Source organism: Perna viridis, chromosome 11, assembly GCF_037379345.1.
Source record: "Perna viridis isolate PV_CMFRI_1.1 ecotype Kerala chromosome 11, ASM3737934v1, whole genome shotgun sequence".
Classification (NCBI taxonomy): domain Eukaryota; kingdom Metazoa; phylum Mollusca; class Bivalvia; order Mytilida; family Mytilidae; genus Perna; species Perna viridis.
In genome coordinates, this window is record NC_142455.1 from 604218 (window position 1) to 627349 (window position 23132).

General features: G+C 32.1%; 1 protein-coding gene across 9 annotated transcripts in view; it reads left to right on the top strand.

Moving 5' to 3' along the window:
• LOC148602237 (partitioning defective 3 homolog) overlaps window positions 1–19555 on the top strand; it is a 55898-nt gene extending 36343 nt beyond the window's left edge. For 4 of the 9 annotated variants that reach the window (XM_088552646.1, XM_088552647.1, XM_088552651.1 and 1 more), the window contains 10 exons: window positions 1204–1349; window positions 1695–1733; window positions 3862–3990; window positions 4613–4855; window positions 5339–5422; window positions 9932–10070; window positions 10379–10498; window positions 11099–11363; window positions 11870–11946; window positions 15240–19555. In XM_088552646.1, coding sequence (XP_088408772.1) covers window positions 1204–1349; window positions 1695–1733; window positions 3862–3990; window positions 4613–4855; window positions 5339–5422; window positions 9932–10070; window positions 10379–10498; window positions 11099–11363; window positions 11870–11946; window positions 15240–15600 — 1603 coding nt within the window. In that variant the 3' untranslated portion in view covers window positions 15601–19555. Of the gene's footprint in view, window positions 1–1203; window positions 1350–1694; window positions 1734–3861; window positions 3991–4612; window positions 4856–5338; window positions 5423–9931; window positions 10071–10378; window positions 10499–11098; window positions 11364–11869; window positions 11947–12739; window positions 12753–13609; window positions 13630–15239 lie in introns of all 9 variants that reach the window. The other 5 variants (XM_088552648.1, XM_088552649.1, XM_088552652.1 and 2 more) reach the window with 4 other exon arrangements.
• The last annotated feature ends 3577 nt before the right edge of the window (window positions 19556–23132 follow it).

The following is a 23132-nucleotide window of genomic DNA, read 5'->3' on the forward strand; positions in this document are numbered from 1 at the left end:
ACCAACAAAAACCATTCAAGTTATTACTCTGCAAACAATGCTGCTTTCACAGTATATTCATGGATTTTAGTATTATGCACAGATTTTTATATAGAAATCATGTCCAGAGCATGACCCCAGACCATGGGGTGCATATTAGGCATCAACAAAAAACTGACCACAAATGAAAGATTTTACAAGAAAAGAGACCATGTAATGTAAGCAGACAAACTGGATGTGAAATATTATTGAAAGAAAGTTTATTTAATCATCAAATACATTTTTAAGTAACAATGTCCTTTTTTTTGTCAAACCCTTCTTTTTAAATGCTTTTGCAGCTGAAAATGAATATTTTGAAACCTATTTTGATTATTTCTAACTATTTTTTCTGGAAAGTTAGTTTAAAAAATGAAAATTACTGAAATTTTAGTTACAACCAACACTGGAAAAGTCTGATTTTCCCTGACATTTGACTTTGTTTCATGAGCCATTTCATATATCCTTTGGCAATTTTATCATGCTTTGAAATTAAAATTATCTCATAAATCCATGAGCACTAACATCCCCAAAATATAAAAGGGAGGTATTGAGATAAATATAAAAGGAGGGTATGTTCTGTTAATTATTGAGATAAATTACAAAACCTGAAGTACATGAATTTCACTTGTAGAAAATATTTATTGTTGTTTGTGTGCTTCCATTGAAAACACAGAACCTACAGAAAATTGGATAAAATGTTGTTGAAAAGCTTATTTTTACTTGGATAGCAAATTAAGTTTATATTGAATGTGCCAAACTTGTTATATTTATGCAATGAAAGCCTTTGAATTAATGTCTTCTGGGAAAAATCATGAAAGTATAGAGTTGTGTAAGTTAGATTACTGGTACGTAATCTCTGATTATGAGATTCATTTTGATTAGAATCAATATTTTGTGATATTGTTTTGTCATAATATGATTAGGGTTAGTACTATGGCATGTAAATTTTGTGTGCCAGTATTTGGTTTAATATTTAGACTTTAGAATTTACTTAGTAGAGGTATTTTTAAATACCGGTATGTCAACATTTTAAGACAGTAATGAAGTGGTAGGCTTAAAACTTGTGTTTGTGAATCAACCCTGGTATACACTACAAACCACAATAATTAATATTTCTAAGAATCTTGTAAATCATATTCTTAAACTGAAGGAACAAGTTGATGACATGACTTTAAAAATTTGTAGAGCCAGTCCCCTAGATGAAGGTGCTATTACATTCAGTAGGGAAGGTTTCGGTAGACAGAGTATGTCAGAGAAACGGAAGGCTCACATGGATCCAAGCCACAGTGAGGTCTACCAGAAAATCAAAACCCAAAGGGACAGCAACAGAGGTATGATCATAGTTTATCTCATCAAGACCATGTTTTTTTTTGGCCAGAATTTTACTATTTAAGGCAATGTCTAATTAACATTCCCCTGACAGCTGTTTTTCTCCTGGTAGATATGTCCCCATTAACTTTCTTTTAGTGTTAATTTGAAATGTTGTTTGCAAGCCATTAGCATAGCTGCCAAAATTCTCTTTCCTCCTTATCAAGGTTTGGCAGTGCAACATTTGAGAAACTATGATTGTAATGAAGAAAAAAGTAGTACATGCATCGTAAAAATTGTAATAAAATAAAAAGAAGCTCTGAGCCTGAGGTAAAAATAAAAGTAAATTGTTGAAGTACTTTTTGCAGGTTTACCTAAGAGGAAAACTTTATCATTCCAAATACCAGGTACTCCTGTCACATGATCTGTTAACAGCCCTGTCACAAGATAAGTCAGCTGATGATCATGTGATAAAATTTCTTTGCTGCTTCATTTACAATTTGCACCCTGTAATCTAGAACAAGAGTTAAGATGCTGATTCAGAAATCTATGAATGTATAGAAGTGAAGGGGAGTTTAGTTTTCCTTGCTCAAAAAATCTTCAGTTTTTTTGGTTTTTTTTACCATATGCAATTTTTTAAAATTCAAATTTCTGAATCAGCATTTGAATTAAAGAAAAAGAAATCACTCCTAACTTCAAATAGTTTACAAGGAGCAATTTAATAAAAATTGTGTTTAAAACATGTACGATTAAAGTTCAGTGGTGTTACCATTGTTTATACGCTGTATGTTACTAGAATTTTTCTGTTGTGTTTTATGTTGAAAGTAGTTGATTTATTTAATTAGATTTAAATTATTTATACATTACTTATACATTTGTTTATATTGATGTAATCAAAACACATTAGAGATGTTCAAATTGATGTTTTATTTTATTATAATTTCAAAGTTTACTGATACATCTACATCTACCTTTTATGACAAAGCCTTACAACTTTTGACATTGCTAAGAACCTATAAAGCACAGTATATTGACATTATAAACAGACACATTAACACATTATACAGGTTTTTTCTCTTCAGATATTTATACATGTATTTACTGTTGGTGTATATTTTATTAAGGAAAGGATAGATAAATCAATAATTCCCCTTGTTATGCTTGTTGTTAACACAACTTCCTCTTGAATTACAATTATTCCTGCTGAATAACTTTATTTTTTTTTAGAGGGGATGCATGAATACTTCTTCTTGAAGTGTGTTTTAGATTTTTGTCCCTGCTGCAAAGTTGCAGGCTCAACCGGAAAAAATATCTACCTATGTATCTGTCTGTCTGTCCTGCCATTATATTCGCACTAAGTTTGTTGGGGATATGGGACAAAAACTTTTTTTTCCCGACATTTACTGGAAAACCTTTAGGGCACATGATGGATTTTCCTCTGAACTTACATTGTACTTTTGGGATTGCCACCATACCATTTCATCTAACAAATTTTCCATGAGTAATTTGGACACATGATGGATTTTCCACTGAACTGGGACAAATAATTTCAAGTTGAAAAACTGTTATTTGTTTTTCTCTAAAATATGTATATGCCCATTTTACTTCGATGATATGATGATAAGCTTTGGTTTTTGGGAACAGAGCTATCTGTACTTTAGTAATAACTTTGTTGATGATTCACCATTGTGTGGGTGATGTCTTTAATTACATGAATTATGTCAGAATTCCTAGAATATCCTCTTTGTGCCTATGTTAAAACTTCTAGCAACCATTTTTAAATTGCATACGCCATGTCTGACTGAATTATTTTGAGTCGTTCATGTTTCAGACCCCAGCCAATATAGGACAGTACTGACACTTTCTCCCTATAACTTTACTGCAGGTTTTGCTGTTATTTCTTGAACACTAAATATGATGTGATATTATTCAGATGGGAAGATTGGGGAGATAGGTCATTTTACACATGCTTTAACTTATTAATTTTAATCTAAGTTCTAAGTTTTGATTGACATCTATAGTTCATTCTTCTTGGTGATAATTAAGATAGAAAATTTCTTTTAACACAAATTTTGTTCAAAATAACTTGGCTAAAAACATTGTACAGTAATGTTTTATTCAAAGCTTCACTCTACTCTCTACAATGAAATATAATTTTTTTCTTCTTGAAAAGAATGAATGCATTAAAACCAGGACAGTTACATTGTATGCCCAGTACAACTTTCAGTTTAAGTCCAATTAAATGTTAAAGTTAACATTAATGTTTTCAGAAATATCTTAATGGTTTTATTGTTGATCAATTTGTTTTAGAGTAAAACTGGAAACTGTATGCCCATTCAATTGATTTATATTTTACTTTCTTTAAAGTCAATAATTTGTAGACTGCTCCAAAACTTTAATTTATTATATTTTCTTTGACAAATTGTATATTTTTCTATGATAACAATAATGCATGTATATGATATCTTACTACATGTACTTGTTAATTGTTAAAATAGGAAGATACATGATTGGTCTCATTATTATGTTTTCCAGCTCAGAGTGGTCAGAGGAGGATATCATCCAACATGATGAGAGTTGGCTCCATGGAATCACTTGTTAGTCATGGAAACAGATCCAAATTACCTCCCTTACCTGTCAAACCACAATACAATGTCAATGATGGTAATTGTCTAAGTCTTACACAACATTTTTTCTTATACCTGGGGCATTGAAGGTGATCATGGAGTCTGTTTTTCTGTTCATCTGACTACACCTTTTTTTCTGCAACAACTTATCACAGTCAATTCATATTTTAAGAGAAGTCTACATACATGTTGGTATAATGTATGTAATATAAATAGCATTTGATTTCAGATTTGAGTGATTTCCAACTCCTGTTTGATGACTTTGTTTTGACCATATGGTTTCTACGTTGGGAGTGAGCTTGCTCAGTTTTTCTTGCAAAGATTTTTCATTGTGATAATAATGTGAAATATATTTTGACTTTGAAAATCTGTGGGTCATTTATTTCATTCTGTTGGGTGATTTCATGCAAATTGTTAAACCAGTTCCTCTGTTGAGAATTATATTTTGGGAATAAGTTACAAATGTATGCACATACTAATTTGTTATATCCAATTATGTATGTTTTTAGTTTACTTGTGTATTTAAGTTTTCATATTTAATTGCTGCTCCATGGAGATCTAAAAAACAGATAGTAAAAAATGGTTTTCTCCTGTTTTGTCAAACAAAGTGTTTGAATAAACTACAAATAATACTTACTAATTATCTTGTGCATATTTAGTTTTAGGTGAAAAATCCAAGACTCCATTGTCAAATCTTAAAAGATTTGGGTCATTAGAAAACCTTGCGAATACTAGTAACCATTCTGATAGTGAAAGGGAACCAGAAAGTCCTGAAAAGACCGAGAGTTCACCAAGCCCAGAGATGCCGCGTGTGGCCAGGGGTAGAAAATGTAATGATAGTTTCAGGGCCGCTGTGGATAAATCCTACGACCCTCCTATTCCTCATAATACAATGGATACACGTAGGTTTAACGCTAGTTATTAACATGCATGCCACAATCTAGAAAGCAAATGAGTTCAGGCAGTGAAAAAGTTTTAATCTACAAAACAAAGTCTTGAGATGACTATATAAGTTAATAATAGAATCTCCTATTATTAGATTTAAAACATTATAATTTAATTCTAAATTTTCTTTTTTTGTAATAGAACATTGCTTGTTGAATATGGTGCTCAAGGTTTTTAATATCTCCTGGCTTTATTAAATTACTTCTCCCCTGATGTTCATTAGCCATTATTTGTTTGAGTAATTTATTGGTAATAGAGCTATTTCTTTAACGATTTGGGTAGTTGTTATTTTACATCTTTGATTAAGTTTCCTAGTAACTTGTTATTAATATTTTGGCTGGTTTCTTTGTTATATTTAATTAATTTTCTTTATTGTATTTATTAATGTTTTTGGACAAGTTTCCTTTTTAATATTTTGGACTGGTTTCTTTGCTGAACAGGTGCTAACAATGATTCTGAGGTGGAGTCTGAGGGTGGAGACAGCCCACTTAATACCAGTGGTGGCTTTGCTGTGCAAGGCGATGGTACTAAACTCTGTGATTAACGCATGGATAGAACTTATTTTTCTAACAGCACGATATTGTCGGTGTTATTATCAGATTGTGTCTAATCACACATCTAACCCTGTATATATTAAAAAGAATTTTTTAATTAGCCTGGAATCCTTATAGTAGTGAACAAAAATATTTTAGGAAAGATCTGATAAAATATCAACCAAATTGAAAATTAGACCTATCATTATTTCCATTCTGTCACAGCATGTAACAACACTGCATTCTACTTTCTGTTCTGATGATGTTTTGAAAATTTTCAGGTTTTACATATAAATAATGATTTTAAAATTGTGAAAGATGAAATCAGATTGGCTGATCAGAAAGGTCATCAGAACAGAAAGTACAATGGAGTGTTGTTAGGTCCTACATTCTGTGGCTGAATGGAAACAATTGATAGGTCTTATTTTAATCAGATTGATAATATTTTTATACATTAAACAATGAATCTAATGGCATATTGACTTTCACTAGATTTTTTTTGTTTTCTGTTAAATGGTATTGCTAACAGAAGGGAGGGGTAGGCACATTGTAAAAAGAGATGAGTAAGGGTCTATGTTACAAAGAAATTTATTTTAAAGTGTTAGTATTTGTAAAAATCAGGCAAAATGGAAAATAATCTGTAACATGCATGTCAAATACCCACTGATCTGACAATATGATTTCACGAAAGAATGTTTTGAAGAGACCATTATTTGATATCTGCATCATTGCATTTGCTGAGAAATTTTTCAATAGAATGTTTAAAAAATAATTTTTTGACAGAGTTATCTGCCCTTTAAATGTTAATTTTCAGTGCATTTCAATGAAATCATAACTCCATTTACCAAAGTGAGATGAAAAATCTTATCTTTTTTTTTCTTTCATTCTGATGGTGCAGATGTCCAATTAAACTTTCAAATGGTTGTTTTTTTTTTCATACCATGTTTCACTGACTGCCTGATTTTTACAGAGACTGACACTTAAGTTAGCCTTTTTTATCCTGTGATAGACATCAACATTTTTGTAATTAAATTTCTATGTGTGATATGTATGATGACACACTCTGGTTGGAGCATGGTAGCAGAATATTTATGGTGGTAGCAGTTATCTCCCATTGTTTTTGTGGATTACTTGTTTTTTCTATATGCAGTATAACTTGTGTTGATTTTGCTTTTCAATTTTTCATATTTCAAAAAGTTTAAGTAGTTATACCAACCATAAACATAAGACAAGACTCTTTCATTATAAATTAAAGGAGACAAAGATATCTGCACTTTTGAGATGTAGAAAAGCAAAATCCACACAACTGTATCAGTCTTAGAAAAATCAGCCTTGAGATTTCCATTAATGCCATAAATCAAATTATAAAATGTTTCTACAAGCATTGAATTCAAAATTTTTGTCACCTTCATGTACTTTATTAAAATTTGACAGTACAAACTTTTGGCATTTATTTAAATTCTTTACTTGGTTTTGGTTACAGCTACATGTCATATGGATTTCTTATTTGCCTGGTCTATAAGCCTTAATGATAATGTTTTGTTTTGTTTCAGATTTTTGTTCTTTTTTATTATTTTGTGTCTATATTTTGCATATTATCTGTATGTTTGTCAGTGGGTCAACATACCCTACTGCATGTGTGGATTTGCATTTTCTATGTTTCTCAATGTATTCATTTATTTAGCAAAGTTTTCTGAGCTGTATTCACTCACCACTTTATATTACAAACTGGTTAAGTTGTTTTTAATGAAAGGGGGACTTTCTTTGCGACAGAATACATCGAATACATCAAAAAGTTTGTACAGTCCCAAAAGTGTTTCATTAGTGTATACCATGCAGTGAAAGACTTTGTCTGTTTGTCGTGTTATTTTGGCCATGTTATTCACTTAAGATCTTGCCATGGTGTCCTGTTGGGGTACACGGTGTATAATGTACAGTGTAATATAAACACACTTATATCATAGGATATTTCACTGCAACTTACACCTCAGTCTGTGTTCTACATGGTCTGGCAGCTTACCCCTCAGTGTTGGTGTTTTACATAATATAGGGCATCTTACATCACAGTGTTTGAGTTCTACATGGTCTAGGGCAACTTACACCACAGTGTTAGTGTTCTACATGGTCTAGGGCAACTTACACCAGAGTGTTTGTGTTCTACATGACATAGGGCAACCTACACCACAGTTTTTATGTTCTACATGGTCTAGGGAAACCTACATTGCAGTATTCATGTTCTACATGGTCTAGGGCATCCTACACCACAGTGTTTCTGTTCTACATAATATAGGGCAACCTACAATGCATTGTTTGTGTTCTACATGGTCTAGTGCAACCTACACTGTAGTGTTTGTGTTCTACATGGTTCAGGGCAACTTACACCACAGTGTTTGTGTTCTACATGGTCAAGTACAACCTACATTGCAGTGTGTGTGTGTTCTACATGGTCTAGGGCAACTTACACCTTAGTTTGAGTTCTACATGATCTAGGGCAAACCTACCCCATATTGTTTGTGTTCTACATAGTCTAGGGTAATCTACATCACAGTTTGTGTACTACATGGTCTAGGGCAACTTACACTTCAGTTTTTGTTCTACATTGTCTTAAACTGCTAACCCTGCAAAAGTGTATTCTTTAAATGTTCTTAATCAATTTACACCACAAAGTATGTTCTACATACTGTAAAAATGTTACCTTTTCTAGAACAACTTACACCAAAAGTTTGTCTTATCCATACTTAATACAGGCTGTTGAACATGTTGGTGTTCTTGGATCTTGGTATTGCAGTACACACTGTGTTCTAGGATTTTGGTACTGTCATACACTCTATATGTTCTAGGATCTTGGAATTGCCATACACTCTGTGTGTTCTAGGATCTTGGAATTGCCATACACTCTGTGTGTTCTAGGATCTTGATATAGCCATTCACAGTGTTCTAAGACCTTGGTATTGCCATTCACTCTGTGTTCTAGGATCTTGGTATTTCCATTCACTTTGTGTGTTCTAGGATCTTGGTACTACCATTCACTCTGTGTTCTAGGATCTTGGTATTGACATTCACAGTGTTCTAGGACCTTGGTATTGTCATTCACTCTGTGTTCTATGATCTTGGTATTGCCATTCACTCTGTGTTCTAGAATCTTGGTATGCCATTCACTCTGTGTGTTCTAGAATCTTGGTATTGCCATTCACTCTGTTCTAGAATCTTGGTATTGCCATTCACTGCGTTCTAGGACATTGGTATTGTCATTCACTCTGTGTTCTAGGATCTTGGTATGCCATTCACTCTGTGTTCTAGGATCTTGGTATTGCCATTCACTCTGTGTGTTCTAGAATCTTGGTATTGCCAGTCACTGTGTGTTCTAGAATCTTGGTATTGCCATTCACTCTGTGTGTTGTAGAATCTTGTTCAAGGACATTGGTATTGTCATTCACTCTGTGTTCTAGGATCTTGGTATGCCATTCACTCTGTGTTCTAGGATCTTGGTATTGCCATTCACTCTGTGTGTTCTAGAATCTTGGTATTGCCAGTCACTGTGTGTTCTAGAATCTTGGTATTGCCATTCACTCTGTGTGTTCTAGAATTTTGGTAGTGCCATTCACTCTGTTCGAGAATCTTGGTATTGCCAGTCACTGTGTGTTCTAGAATCTTGGTATTGCCATTCACTCTGTGTGTTCTAGAATCTTGGTATTGCCATTCACTCTGTTCTAGAATCTTGGTATTACCATTCACTCTGTGTGTTCTAGAATCTTGGTATTGTCATTCACTCTGTGTTCTAGGATCTTGGTATTGCAATTCACTCTGTGTGTTCTAGAATCTTGGTATTGCCATTCACTGTGTGTTCTAGAATCTTGGTATTGCCATTCACTCTGTGTGTTCTAGAATCTTGGTATTGCCATTCACTCTGTTCTAGAATCTTGGTATTGCCATTCACTCTGTGTGTTCTAGAATTTTGGTAGTGCCATTCACTCTGTTCGAGAATCTTGGTATTGCCAGTCACTGTGTGTTCTAGAATCTTGGTATTGCCATTCACTCTGTGTGTTCTAGAATCTTGGTATTGCCATTCACTCTGTTCTAGAATCTTGGTATTGCCATTCACTCTGTGTGTTCTAGAATCTTGGTATTGCCATTCACTCTGTGTGTTCTAAAGCAAAGATATAATCAAATATTTAACAGCATTGATAATACAAATCTGTTGAAGGAAATAAATTAAAATAAGTAAATTTTAGTTTGAAAAGATGTTATGGTATCTATATTCTGTCAACATTTCTAGAAATAACTATTGTAGTGTATTAGTTCTGAATTTATTTCTGTGATATATAAGTTGGAATCTATCAAACTCTGCTGTATCCTGTATACAACAAAAATGCAATTACCTTAAACAGTTGTAGATAATTATGTTATTGTATACTTAGTTTTAAATGAAGTGTACTATATCTAACACAGACAAATTACACATATTTTAAACTTCTATTAATTTTGTGCCTTTTTTTCCAGTGGAAGAAGAAAGTAGTGAGAGTAACTTGCCAAACTCAGCTCGGTCCTCTGTAAGCAGTGATCCTAATGATGACCACAAAAAACCCAAAAAGAAAAATCCAAAAGATAAAAAGGGAGGCATTCTGAAAGGGATATTTAAGTAAGAACTGTATCTCTTAGGTTTTATCAAATTAAGCTGTTGTAGAAAACATTTACTTAAGCTGTTTTGTTAAATCAGATTGTATGTTTTTAGGTTTCATTAGACCTTGAAACATACAGCATTTCCAAATTTGCAATATGAATGTATTCTTGTACATCATACTAGAAGTTTGACTTTTTACCTCTTAAAGAACTTAAAAAATGGATATCCCTTAAAAATGGCTATTCCTCAATATTTACAGATCAGCAAAAATGAGACCATTAAAACAATATTTTAGGAAAATTTACAATGATATAATGATATTTTAGGATTGGTAAACACAGGAAGTCTGAGGAGAGCTCCACTGCAGGAGATGAAGATAGAGATAGTCTAAAGGAGGCAGAGCAACAGTTTAAGGTCAGAGAGGCTCAGCACAGGGAACAGGAAAGGTAAACAACTTCCTCAAATGAACGTGTTTTGTTTTTTGTTTGTTATGTTTATGCCAACACAAAAACACAAAAGATATTTTTTAATTTTATAATTGGTTGTCAGACTTTCACTTTTTTATGTCTTTAATTTGACATCTGGTTGTCAGACTTTCACTCTTGCATATCCTTTTATGAACTTTTCAACTATAAGTTCTTACTTCACTTAATTATTAGTTTTTATTGGGGACTTAAATCAATGCCTTTTTGCTGATCTTTATTTTTGCTATTTCAAAGATTTTATACCTCTGCCATATGAGGTACTCTTCTCATTACAGTACAAAGATTTTCCCAGATTTGTAATGAATTTTATTATTAGTTAGTAATGTGATATACTGTAAACCATGAAGAGGTTATTAGCTGTGTGTTGTAGAGTCTTAATTAAAGGAGTATAATTGTTCTGTTGTAAAACAGAAGACAATAGAGCATAACACAATTAATTGGCTTTCTAAGCTAAAATATATGCACCAATGATGAAAAAAAGGGATTTATCCAACTACTGAAAAGTAGATATAGTAACCATAGCTGGTTCAATATTCTATTGATTTATTTTTTTTGAAACAGAATTCAGGAGCAATATAGAAGACTTCAGGATTCCAATCAGCCATCAGAACAATACAGATTACTCAGCTATCACCATGGTAACCAGAGAAGCTTCGACAGTGATCGTTCACCACGAAATATGACTCCAACAGAACGAAGTGAACACATTCAGATGTTAAGAATGAAATATCAGAGGGAACACAGAGAGAGGAAAGGACATTATCCACATGAGGATAGGGAGGAGTTATACGAACAAGAAATACAGCAGTCACTAGATAATATGAAGGTATCATTGTTACATTGCTTGAGATATGAGTTTTCTATCTTTATTTTCACATTCTGATTCTGATTTCCACTATGTTTCCAGGAAACTGAGCAGTACTTTAATGGCACTAAAGATTTACTTAGATACTCATGGTACTGTGAAGGAATATGAGTTTTTTCTTTTTTTTAATTTGGGGTTTGTATCTCATAGATATCACTCAAGAAAAATATTTTCACCAACACAATAAAATTATAGAAGACATCAGTTATTTTCTCCATCCTTAGGTCCTCTTGTTGTCTTTCAAACTCCTCTTAAGCTTCTGAACAGGATTTCACTGAACATTGTATGTAACTGGGACACAATATGCAGATTTCCATGACATTTTATCCCTGTAGTTACATGTAATGTTTTACTTAATTCATGAAGATAATAATGATTTTAAACTTGAGGATTTATAAATATTAAACATTCTTTACAATCATATTGTATTATAATTATATTATTATTTATTTATTGTATATTTACAGTTTCAAGGGGACAGTGCAATACATATGTATCATAAGATACAGAAACCACGGCCATCAAGTCGGCAACAATTTGACAGGTAACTGTAATATAAAAAACGTTGAAGACTTCAGGTTGGTTTGTTTATAGGTCCTTGGAATATGTTTTTTTTTTCATCAGTTTGAGTTCAGAAAAAAAAATTGTATATTGAATTCTGGGTTCCAATTTTCATGGTTTTGTTGCATGGTTAAAAAAGAAATTCAATGAAATTATTTACCATCTATTAAGCCAAGTAAATTTTTTACAGACCTAAAAATTATAACATTGAGTATTATAACTCAATTATTTTCTATTAAATGTATGTTAGTAAACACAATTCAGTTCTTTATGGTACCATTATTTTTCAATGTGCCTACCCCTGCTGCCAACTGTAGGTTTCAATGTTTGTGTTGTAAGCTACTAGAACCATGCTTTAGACTGACCTTTTTAAGCATTTTTAAACTGGAAATTGGTATGAGCATGCTTTCTTGCTGAATATTAATTATACACAGGCAAATATCCAGGAATAACGTATTTTTTTTAATTTCTAGTTAGGAAATTTTTTGTCAATATATGCTATGAGCTTTTAGTATATAATGGAATTTTAAGATTTTAATTTTATTCTTGGTACCATTGTGTCTTCGTTACTGTAAGTTCTTTTTTTACTGCATTTTTTTCAATTTGAGATCTCACTTACAGACTTACAACATTAAGAAGGGATGGTATTGTTATTATTTTTGGCTTTTTGAAGGAATTTTTACACCTCTGTAAATTTTTTTAGCTTTTCAACTTCAGCCATTTGATATTTCATGGTTATTAACTATTTTCTTTGTGATATTAAATGCTTGTTGTAGCAGGTAGCACCAGGTAAGTTCATCCAAAGTAAACAGACATACAGACATTGTACATGTTAACAAAATGTAGCGCTCACTAGATCAATCCCATGGCTTTAATTGAAATTTCACTGTGACATGGCATAAAATAGATTGAGCCCTTGTTATATTGGGTAGCTTATTACACACCCTCTTGTAATAGCTGTAAACTTACATGTAATATCCTCTAATGAGTGTGTCATAGACTATATCACCAATGTATGTCCTAATTCAGAAGAAATTTAATGTCAAAATAAAGTACTGTGACTGTTTTCTATCCACAAAGAATTGAAACTTAATAGTTTTTGTCAGCTATATTGTTATCAGCTATTTATGTTATATAAAAGCTGTTCCTCAATTCTCTAACAAAATATGGTTTAAAGCAATATTTTCTGTTAAGAACTGTTTGAATTAAAAGTCATCCAGAGAAACCCTTTTGTGACATAATTGCATGATTTACTAATTAATTGTGAAACGGTATACTGGTTCATGTGAAATGTAATACCATTGTCTAAACTTATAAAAGTAGCCTTTGTAGAAAATATCCTAGAATAATAAAAATAACAAAAAAATGTCAGAAGTATAGTATGAGTAAAAAAAATGAGGTAAGTTATTAATTATTGTTCCTTGATCTTCCAAAGTCAGTCAGAAATTGTAGAAATGGGGGGATGTGTAATTATTGATCAGTTTCCTTTTTAATGTTTGTTGAATAACACCATTTCTTGTTCTAGGATTAAATGTTGATGTTTTCAGGTAATCTCCCTATACTATCATTTATATATTTACTGTAACACAGTAGAAACATATGGAATTTTAGTAAGAAATCTAATTACACTCTTCCTACTATAACAGTTACAGTTGACAAGTTGTGTGTAAGTGTTTAAGCTAGGTAGGAGCTTGATGCTTTATTTCATTATCTATCAATGGGGTACACAGTGGGATTTGTGGCACTGTTACCATGGGGTACACTTTGGGGTTTGTGGCACTTTTACCATGGGGTTCACAGTGGGGTTTGTGGCACTCTTACCATGGGGTTCACAGTGGGATTCTGGTACTATCTGATGGGTTACACAATGGGACATTGCATAGTGCTTAAAGGCTCATTGTGGATGTGCACATTCTGTAATGAAGAAATAGGACAATTATTTGTGCCTGTTGAATTTAGCCATTGGTTTATTGTTTATTCTGTTCTCAAATATATTGAACCAATATTATTCATTCACCTTGTGAGTAACTTTACAAGTTTGGAATTGTGGTGTGGTAGCACAACTGAGATAATAACTATCAAATTTCTCTCATATACAAAAACAATATCTGTTGAAGAAATTTTACAAATTTTTAACTTTGTGGTGGATTAAGAAAACTTGTTAATATCCCCTCTTTTTTATTTGTTAGGTCCATTCACTCTATTGTGTAAATTGTATAATTTGATTCATTTTACATCTCATTAATCTGCAGAAAGCTATCATAACTATAGAGCAATAGTTTGGACAGTTACATTATAGCACCCAGAGTGTGATTTGCACCATTCTTATAGCTTTCACATTAATTATCTTATTTATTTTTAGCTCAGGAAGACTTTTTATCAGCTAGATCAAATTTTAATTCTTTTGAGAATACACTGTGTTTGTAAACAATATGTATATATCCAGTGTAGTTTTTTTTCTAAAATGATGATGACACTTAAAACTTGAACCTGGAAAGTAAGATATGCCTCTTTCACTTTTACATCTGAATCATTCAGGATAATACTGTTGACATATATTATATTCATGGATAAAAAAAATACCCGCTTAACAACTGTCTTGTCTAATACGTTTCATAGTGACTTTGCAAAATCAATATGAAATGAGATAATTTTACTTTTTAGAATTATTTTTCACTGTAGTTGCAAGGGATAAGTAAAACTAATTAAACTAAAATAATTGATTTTAGTAATTGTAGATTTGCTAATATAAATTCCATTACAAAGTTGTGATTTGGCTAACCTGTGTTTTAGAGTTGAAATTGTTTTAATTGTTGAAAATGCCAAAATGACCCATGGGTTAATGATGAGTAGAAGACAGAGGCACCCAGGGTTCTGAGGATGGATCTTTTCATGCACTACAGTTTTATCATTTTAACATCAATATTATTTCAACAAAAACTTTACAATAATAAATAACAATAAGACACAACTGTTGATTGAAATATATTGACTTCTTTCCCATTATAATTAAAGTCAATGGTTTTTAACATTTGTTATGATTTTTAACTCCTTAACTTGAATCACTAATTTCAGCAACACATATTTTGCGTGTTCTTTTTATACAATTTATTTTATGAGATTGCTAGTGTATCATTTAGTATTGTTATTCTCTTTCCAGTGTTTATAAATATTCTATGTAGTTACTGCCCATTTCTCCCACTTTGATCTTTACCCCTTATGGTAATAATTCATGATTTGGTATGAACTTTGATCTCAGTTTTTTTTTCATTACAGACCAGATCATTACCAAGTGCATCCTTCACATCACCATCATTATGAGCAACGAGAACAACCACGGTACCAACGTCAGCCAGCTGCAGAAATTTTCCATCATCGTCAGAGTAGTGATACACTTGACGGTTCTAATTCAAACCAAGACAATTACGTACATTCACTACCAAGGAGTCATACGCCTGTTGAACGATATTTTGATGGGCAACTCAGTTACCATGAGAAACAACCATATAACCATCACGAACATTCATCTGGTTACTATGGGGATCCTATATTTGCCTACAGGGATCCAGTCTACTCGTCTGTGGCAGGAAAACGTAGTGTCCAGACAATATCACAGTCAGGGTCAGCAAAAGTTTGATGTTTTAAATTAAATAACCTGTTTTGGCATTTTGCAATAACAGGTTCTGGCAACATGGCTTAAAAAAAACTGAGAATATTTCATCCATGGCAACAGTTTTTGGATTTTATGATGTCAAATACAGTTAAAAATATTTCCAGACATAGTAATATTTAGTTTTGTTGTGTTTGGACCAAGACTTTTAGCCAAATCAATGTTACTGTTAATCAAGAAATTACTGTAAGCATTTACAATTTTTAATTTTAATAATCTTTTAGACCTGAATTTGAATGATTGATGTAGTAGGATATAACATACCAAATTAGATGGTTTTAACTTTTAAATTGAGAGAATGGTGCAATATTGAAAGTGGTAAATGACATTGCCATAATTTTGGAATTTACGATCTGGATAAGTATGCCAATGTACAAATGTATACTCAACATAATCAGCAATGTATGATTCAACAGCTTCACGGGTAGACATTTTCCTCTATTTTATTATTTAAATGAACAATTTCACTTGTATTATCTAGGCTTTCTGTTGTTTATAACACTGGAATATAGAGTCCTTGAACAAAAGCATGACCATTTAAAATTGAACCTTAATAGCAAAAGTTTCAGTGATCATTTTAATTAAAGAATATGTCAAATATTGACCAGTTACAATTTATATGGTATTATCTACCATGAAACTTAAGATGGATGAATGACAGAGGTTCTTGTTAGCTTTCAAATGTGATATATCAGGGACATTTTCAATTTTTCAAGAAAATACAAGATACTCAATAGTAGGTCTGTTTAGAGATTGATGGTCAAGGACTTGCGGAATTCAAAGGTCATGTTTCAGAAATCATAGGCCATGGACATCGGACCAGAGCTAATTTTAACCCCTGTTTCAGAAATCATAGGCCATGGACATCGGACCAGAGCTAATTTTAACTCCTGTTTCAGAAATCATAGGCCATGGACATTGGACCACCTTAACCCCAGTATGAATGAATTTACTGTATGTTTAACCTTGTTTATAATGGTTGTGATGACAGTTTTATACCACATTTTGACTGTTTATAGTATAGCACTGTTGGTTAAGGTTAGTGCTATTGTTGTACATTTTATTATTTTATCTGTAACTTGAATTTTTGTTTGTTTGATGCTTGTTTAACTGCCCTAATTATATGTTGGTAAATTTTGGATAAAACTTGTTCATGGACATTACATTTTTTAAAAATCAGTTATATATTGTAGCATGCTGATGTCCAGTGTAACCCAGTGTTAAGAAATGATGCAGAATTTTTTACATGCTATGTTTTCATTGTTGGAACCTCATTTCATCCAATATTTTAAAGTATACAATTTAAACTTTTTAAATAACTTCTGAATGCAGACCTGATTTTCTTCTGCTTTAAAGAAAGTGGAATTCTGTTTTTTCAAATCAATAATTTACTGTTACGGTTCTTCCCCACCCCATCCCCCCACCAACCCTCTTCCCCCTATGTTTACTTTTGATTTTGGCAATTTCCCCTGTTCTTTGTTGGCTCCATAAACCAGGTCTGTAATTAGAATAAACATGTTTGAAATTAATTATAGTGAATCCCATCTATACTGAACCATGTCATTGCCTCTAAAAAACTAAGTGGTCTAAAGCTTTGAGGATGGTTCATTACCAGTGCTTATTCAAGACAAAGCCAGTAGAGCAATAAACTGTTCTGAGTGACCTGTATTACTTTAAACATTCCATGGTTTTGATCTCAGTGTTCACTGTGAAGAGTCAAAATTCCTTTTGTGTAAGGTCTGCTTTAATACAAATCCCATTGCAATTCAAAATATTGCCATCAGCATTTCATTTTCATTTCAAAATTTTGTTGAACAATTTAGCATTGTTTGGTTAACACACCAACAGTTCTTATTTTTGTCAAAGCATGGATAGTCTGTCAAATTCAGCTAACAAGCTTTGTTTTTTTCATACTGACTCCATAATTATAACATTAATCCTATCCAGACCAAAACATCATCTTTAGTTATTACCTGAAATATTCCAAAATACTACACAATACATACACAACACATATCAGACAGGCAGCACTGGATTATAATATTCCTCTTTAAACATTGGAAGAGTGTATTTAATGATCATGCATATTGCTCCTTGTAAGTCTTCGTATGTATAGATGTCAGATTTTGAATTTAGTTCAATAGATATTATATTATACAATGAAATGAAGTCTCCATTACACTATTTGTATGGATTTTTCTAATCAGTAGTTGTTATTAGGAATTCATTACAAATTCTCCATTGTATCTTTTAACCTAAGTAATCTAAGAAAAATATCTTGAATATCTCCAGAATTTGAATGCTTTTGGTGATGATTAAGTGTATGTAATTGACAGAAATCCATATGAATTTGACATGTTTGATTTTACAAAGGGTCTTGCACATGTATGGTTCATTTTACAGACTTTCAAAATCCATTTGGTATTTTCATGTTATGATTGGTTTTCATTATTTGCAGTATGTAATTTCATTGAATGTCAGATTTCTATTAAATGTTGATGTATGTCATTCAAAATAGGAAAAGAAATAATTGTTTTAAAAATAAATGAAGATTGACTACTGCACTCACAGAAGTTTTTCACATGCTTTTAATGTGAATTTAATATGATTTTTACATGTATTTAGCAAATGAAATTTGTGAGACAGTTCATGTGGAATTCATATAAATTATATTTATTAACATGTGTTTTTCACTTGCTTATTTTTAATGAGAGTAATGGTAAGCAGAAGTCACGTGAAAATCATGTGAATTTCATTTTCAGTATATTTGAATTTAAAAAATAAATACCAGAAGATCTGTGTTATACACTTTTTTGCTATTAAATTTACTTATAATAGTGCTTTTTTCACACTTGACAGTGGTCTTATTACACTCTTTACATTTCATTGTAAGTGACAAAGGTTTATAAATATGATTAAAAAAACCAGTATAATTCGACCATTTGTATCATCAGGATAAAATTTAAAAAAAAACACAAAAAAAACTAATGTGCCCTTTTTGCTAAAACAATTTCACTGAAATGCTTTAAAAATTAATAATTTAGGAGCAGATAAGTCTTAAATAATGTGACATATCGAAAAAAAAAATACTGACTAATTTCTCTACCTGTACAGATAAAGAGAAAAATGATCAGTGTCAATTTTCATACCAGAGTAATTTATGTATACAATTTGCCTTCTGATGCGCTGGTTTTTGCTTGCATGTTTAAGAATTTATTGATTTTGACTTGCTCTCACAAAGAGTTGTAGTATACATTAAAACTGAAAATGTATGTTTTTTTATTTCATATTCTATGCTGGCCTGTTATGACATGTAAGAATAATACTCATATAAGGTAGTGTTGGGTAATGTATAATGTATTGATAAATAATTCATTGGCTAGTTTTGGAAATGTCACTTGATGTGTGAATTTACATATTTTTATACTTGAAAATATATGCCATCTTTTTGATAGAAAGTCTTTAAAAAACAAGTATCAGGAGAAAATATTTAGAAATCATCAAATGCAAATTTCAGTATTTCCCTAAAAGTAATACATAACTCAATTTTAAAAAATGAAAAAAAAACTTGAGAATGTAAGAGATTTTCAAGAATACATCTTAACAAAGTAATCTAGTTTTGGCCATATTTTGCAGCTGAATATAATGGTTTAAAAAGTTAAATGATACAGGATTGCCAGATATGTGAATGATGCCAATTTACTGTGTATTTTAACCTCACTATTGATTGATGAGTTTCGTTGATGATATCACCTTCGCTCGATTTCATTGAGGCATTCAGTTTCATTAGTAACAATTTCAGTCATGTTGATTATTGTTAGAGCATTATATGTTGCCTTTTTTTCATAATTTCTTTCATAATATTTTATTTTCTTAATTGTTATATATTCTGTATTTCCAGAATAAAATTGTAATTGGTTAATATATTTACTTGAGCTTTTTAATGCCTCCGTAACATCTTTCCATTATTCTGTCATTGTTTCTGTCTCAGTTTCCATGGAATTTTTTTAAATATTCCCCATGTTTTCAAAGTGGGAAGTTGGGTGTGTATATATTGATAGGGGTGCCGTCCTTTGTTCTAAAGAAAATGGAATTTCATGAAACTTTCGCAGATTTTATTAAATATTCCCATTGTGCACTTCCTATACTAGTTAATATTTTTATCCCAATTAATGTATAAGTCAAAAAATGCATGTTATCAAGTATGGTAGTGGGATTATCATCTTAGTTTTTCAAGTCTAGATTGTTGTCGGTATTAAGATCTTGTGTCACGTGAGTACATCTTTAATTCAAATTATATTTTACTATTTTGTTCTTATTTTCTTTAACCATCCTACCAGGTTACCAACTTGAAAGTGAAGTCCACACTATTGATTTTGTCAGTACAAGGTTTACACAATGAGCTGCCAATTCTTTTATTGGTAAACATCGGATATATTCAGAGACACGCATCCTACAAGAATTGTTTGCAGTATTTAAATTTGGTATTTAGATCCGACAGAATTCAGTTCGCTTCTCATTCTAAGAGAACGATATAGTCACCTGATATGTAGCCCCAGTTCTGATGGCTATGATTTATGCTTTCAGCAACATCCCTTCAGCACCTGCGTATGGAGTGTTCATATCACAACTCATACGTTATGCCAGAGCTTGCCGAAACTGATTTTTTCAACGTATCATAGTTTTCCTTTCTTCTTTCTTCTACCCCGGATTTCACTTGTTATGAGCAACTCGGTGGGTGTTTCTAGAAAAGCAGAGGACGCTTACCCTACCGGTGCACCTTGTCCATGCTCCCAGTTTTTAGTGGAGTCTGAGTTGCTCATTTGCTTTTGTTATTTTGTATGTATGATTTTAGTTACTTTATGTTCTTTGTTGTGTATGTCTGTTTTCCATGTTTGGTCTTTGTCCCTGGATTACATTCTTTTGATTACCGCTATAACCTTGTTTCCCTTGATTACTCTTTTATAATATCAAGCTCTTGTGGTGAGGTTTTAGTGGGTAAAAGTTGTTATTTTGATCATTTCATGTGTCTATTTTCTTTGTCATCACCGCTGGAATATGTACCACAATGTCATATAAGAAATGACAAATACCATATGTTAACGTAAACGCATGTACTTACAAGCTTTTTCTGTATAAAACAAATCAACTTAATGGTTGCATATGAAGTGCAATATTCAACAATTCATTACTTTTATCAGTTAAAAATAATGTCAATTATGAAGCAGAAGCAACAATTGGTTATCTGTCTTGATTAAGTTATACAATCCTTCTTCAATAAATATCATATCCATGCTGATATCAGCTGTTTAAATATTGCACACGAAAAAAGGTAGGAATTCTCTTCTAATACTTCAACAAATCAAAACATAATTATCCATGATCAACAAATCAAATCATGATTATCCTTGATAAATATTTATTTTACAAATTCACAGGTATTGAAGCTTTACTATTGGATCGACATAATTATTTATGGCCGTCCTAATAAGCGTAAAGTAAACGCATTTGTTTTTGTCACAAGATAATAAATCTGTATCTTTCGGTAATTTTTTGGGTTTCATATACATGAAATATCAGATAAGATATATCGGCCAATCGCCCGGGGTTTCTAAGAGCAATCAAGGGAACCAAGGTTATAGCGGTAATCAAAAGAACGTAATCCAGGGACAAAGACCAGACATGGAAAACAGACATACACAACAAAGAACATAAAGTAACTAAAATCATACATACAAAGTAACAAAAGTAAATGAGCAACTCGGACTCCACTAAAAACTGGGAGCATGGACCAGGTGCACCGGTAGGGTAAGCGTCCTCTGCTTTTCTAGAAACACCCGCCCAGTTGCTCATAAAAAGTCCAGGGTAGACAAACGAGGAAAGGAAAACTATGAACAAATGCTAAGCAAAAGTTTGGTTTATTTTATGAAAGGTTTGTTTTTATATGAAAGAAATGCTCGCCTTTGTCAACTTATTTAAATTTACAACTAACATGCGATTAACGATTTTTACCTTAGCATTCTAAAATTGCTTTCAAATATAGATTTTTAAAGTTGGCTATTTTATTCATTTATATCTGGTAGTAGGAGTTTTTTAATGTACAGGCTCACAATTTGTGAAAGTACCACACATTTAAAAAGGCAAACAAATATATGATAACAGAGATGCAATATACAATAGGATTTATTTTACATTTCGTTATTTGCTATTATTCGTTTTGTCCATAAATGTATATTTTTAACAAATTCAGCTACCGATTGTGATTCTTCTTCCATCAAAAATACTACAGCAAAATGCAATCAAGACGCTTTATTTCTGTTTTAGTCTCTACCAGATAAGGAAGATCATACCTGATATTTCTAGAAGAATTTCTTACTTTTTTACCAAAGATGACTCTGAATGTACATACTTTAGAATTTAATGTAAAAAACATATGTCACCGAACTTAATTTTGTGAAAATTGTCACCGAACTCTTTTTTCTTCCAATATCAATAAATCAATATTCCCTTCATATCTTCAATAATTTCATCGCCAATTATCTGACTTTTGAGAGAATTTTCTCACCAATTATCTCCCTTTGAAAGAGGCTTTTTAAAAATAATGATTTTAATTTTCCCACGTCAAATTTTATGTCAAAAATAATATAATTTGAAATTATTTAAATACATTATTTTTATTATTAGTAGCTGATAGAAATTACATGCTGTATGATTTTGCAAGATAACAGAGAAGGAAGTTTTTTGTGGCTTCTTTAATACTTACACTTTATTTAAATTTAAATATATATAAAAGGGTCGGAAAAATTCCCAACGATGTTAGAACTGTCAAATTTGCTCAAAATTTTAGTCGTTCCCTCCGAGGGACTCGAACTCATGCCGCTCTGACATCTATGGCAATACCGCCTGCACAAAGTCCAGCGCCATAGACCACTCGGCCAGCTAGGCTATATATAAATATAGCTTTCGCTGGCCGGCTCATTCCTCCTCGTAGGATTATTCTAGGGCTGTAACTTAGTACACGATGTATGGTAGTACGGGACAGCTTATCTAGGTGCTATTATGTAGGATAGAGGATCAAATTAATGATGCATGTCACAACAAATTAATATTTTACAAACGTCTCAGAATGTGACGCCTCTATTCGCTACACTGCTACATCGGATCAAATTGGTACAGGGAAGATAATTTAAACTTATAGACGGATCTGAAAAATTCCCAACGATGTTAGAACTGACAAATTTGCGATGCACATTTTTAGTCGTTCCCTCCGCGGGACTCGAACTCGTACCTCTGTGACATCTATGGTAACACCGCCTGCACAAAGTCCAGCGCCCTAGACCACTAGAATTGTCCCGGACTAACATACATCGTGTACTATGTTACAGCCCATAACTGCATATAACTCAAAAACAGTTGGATTTAGTTAAAATCTGGTAGGAAGTAAAATTGTTCAGCACGATGAAATGGAACTATGCCGAAATTTTAGGAAAGATTCGTTG